This window comes from Protopterus annectens, chromosome 9.part0 (genome assembly GCF_019279795.1).
Source record: "Protopterus annectens isolate FY-2018-M chromosome 9.part0, PAN1.0, whole genome shotgun sequence".
In the NCBI taxonomy this organism is placed as follows: domain Eukaryota; kingdom Metazoa; phylum Chordata; order Ceratodontiformes; family Protopteridae; genus Protopterus; species Protopterus annectens.
This window is the reverse complement of record NC_056743.1, coordinates 1780805775-1780807747: the sequence shown is the minus strand read 5'-3', so window position 1 is coordinate 1780807747 and position 1973 is coordinate 1780805775. Positions and strand designations below refer to the sequence as shown.

General features: G+C 35.5%; 1 protein-coding gene across 1 annotated transcript; it reads right to left on the bottom strand.

Moving 5' to 3' along the window:
• Nucleotides 1–755: 755 nt before the first annotated feature.
• LOC122810792 (olfactory receptor 6B1-like) lies at nucleotides 756–1703 on the bottom strand. The gene has a single exon (XM_044082352.1). The coding sequence runs from the start codon at nucleotides 1701–1703 to the stop codon at nucleotides 756–758; it is 948 nt and encodes a 315-aa protein (XP_043938287.1).
• Nucleotides 1704–1973: the final 270 nt, after the last annotated feature.

Genomic DNA, 1973 nt, shown 5'->3' with positions numbered 1-1973 from the left:
ATGTGACAAGATTTCAGACTACAAAATAATAGATGTGAGTGCTAGATTTATAGAAATATACCTTGATTCTGTGGTTATCATCAGATAGTTTATTGATTTGTTCACTGAACAACAATCGCTTATAATTCTTAATGTGAAACAAGACTTTATGGGGAACATATTGTTAAGAATAAAAATAATTACTTTCTTTAATAATAAATGGAAAGGTTCCCCTTTCTTCAAAAATCAAAGATAATTGTCAGTTTTAGTTTGTTTTTTTAGCCTTTGAGATGTTAGTTCAGTAAATGGTGTTCCACTTTGAATGATAATGTTTGAAACAGTTTGGTATTACTGGCACTGTTTAAACCTTCAAAACAAATTGATATTTCTGTCACAGTTCCGTGAATATAAATTAAAATGCAAGTCACAGTTTGTCAAAGCTGGCAAACAGAAATTCACTCTTATTATTTTTCATTATCATGCAACTAGCTTGGACATTAGGAGGACAAGATGGTGGGGGCGCCATACACCAACAGCCAGGTTCAGTCCCTGCACTGACAACATAAGGAAGCATGCAGATTGCGTTACTGTACTGAAATGATTCTGTTAGGTTTTGATGTAAGTCCTATCTATTCTTTCTTTGGGTAAATTTGCAGGGTGAAGACTGATGAGTTCATATTACCAATGATGTATTTTCTCATCTTCTGATAAGTATCAGGCATGTGCCCTAAATTGACCAAACCACCAAACCATGTCCATAGACATCGCAGTAGGCATTAATGAATAATATTTGTTTTCATTAACCTTACAATGCTTATTCTGATTTCCTTTGTTTTTAGACAATATATAATGGGGTTGACTAATGGTGGAAAAATGTTCTGTATCACACCTGCCAGTATCACAGCATCAGCAGAAATTCCAGGTACTCGAGAAAAGATGGAGACAAATGCCAAGATTAGGAAAAATATGGCTAAAACAATGAGATGGCTGGCACAGGTTGAAAAGGCTTTCCATCGATTCTCTGAGTTTCCAAAGGCTAATACAGCTAGAAGGATTTTTGTGTATGAGAAAACAACAGAAAACAGTATCACAAGTGTGGGAACCAAACCTAAGAATAATGTAATGGTAGAAAATGTTTTGCTAGTACTACACCCTAGTGCAGCTATGGATGCAGAGTTACAGAAAAAGTAAAAAATTATGTTCTGTCCACAAAACTGCTTAATGAGAATGAAATACACAGAGGGAGACACTGAAGCAATGGCTGCTGTCCAGCAACAAAGTGATAACCTAATAGCAATATTGTTTGTTACTACAGAGTGATAATTAAGTGGGTTGCATATAGCCTGGTAGCGGTCATATGCCATGGCTGCCAAAATCAAACCCTCGGCACCATTGAAAATGAGAAACAGAGTCATCTGAGCAATACATGTTCTGAAACCTATGGAATTGTCATCGCTCATTAAGTAGCATAACATTTTGGGAATGGTCACTGATGGGATAGTCAAATCAAGCAGAGTTAGATTAAAAATAAAAATATACATAGGAGAGTGTAGCTTTTCATCCCATTTTATGATGACCATAAGCACAATATTTTCAAAGAGTACTACCACATAGATTACAAAGAACACAGAGAAGAGGGCTGTTCTTGATGGCCAGTCCTGGAGTCCTGGAAATCCCACGATGATGAAGTATGACACTTGAGAAGTTGTCTCATTAAATTCCATCATAGCTGCCTGTTTTACTTATCACTGGAGACACACAGTTCTAAATATGGAAAAATATTAGTACAAATAAATTGAGGCATAATAGCAAATTTGAATGTAACTGGACTCAAAATACATAAATAAATCAACTGGCACATTAATTTTGTGAATGGTCATTCTTTTACATTTCATGTTCAACATCTATAATGTTAGCATTAGTTGTTCTCAGTTTGTATGGCTTGTCCCCAGTGAGCCAGGATGCTGCTGGCATTCATCTAATAATTAAAATAG

Coding starts and splice junctions, on each gene's coding strand:
- LOC122810792 (XM_044082352.1), bottom strand. CDS start 1,703: ATGGAATTTAATGAGACAACTTCTCAAGTGTCATACTTCATCATCGTG.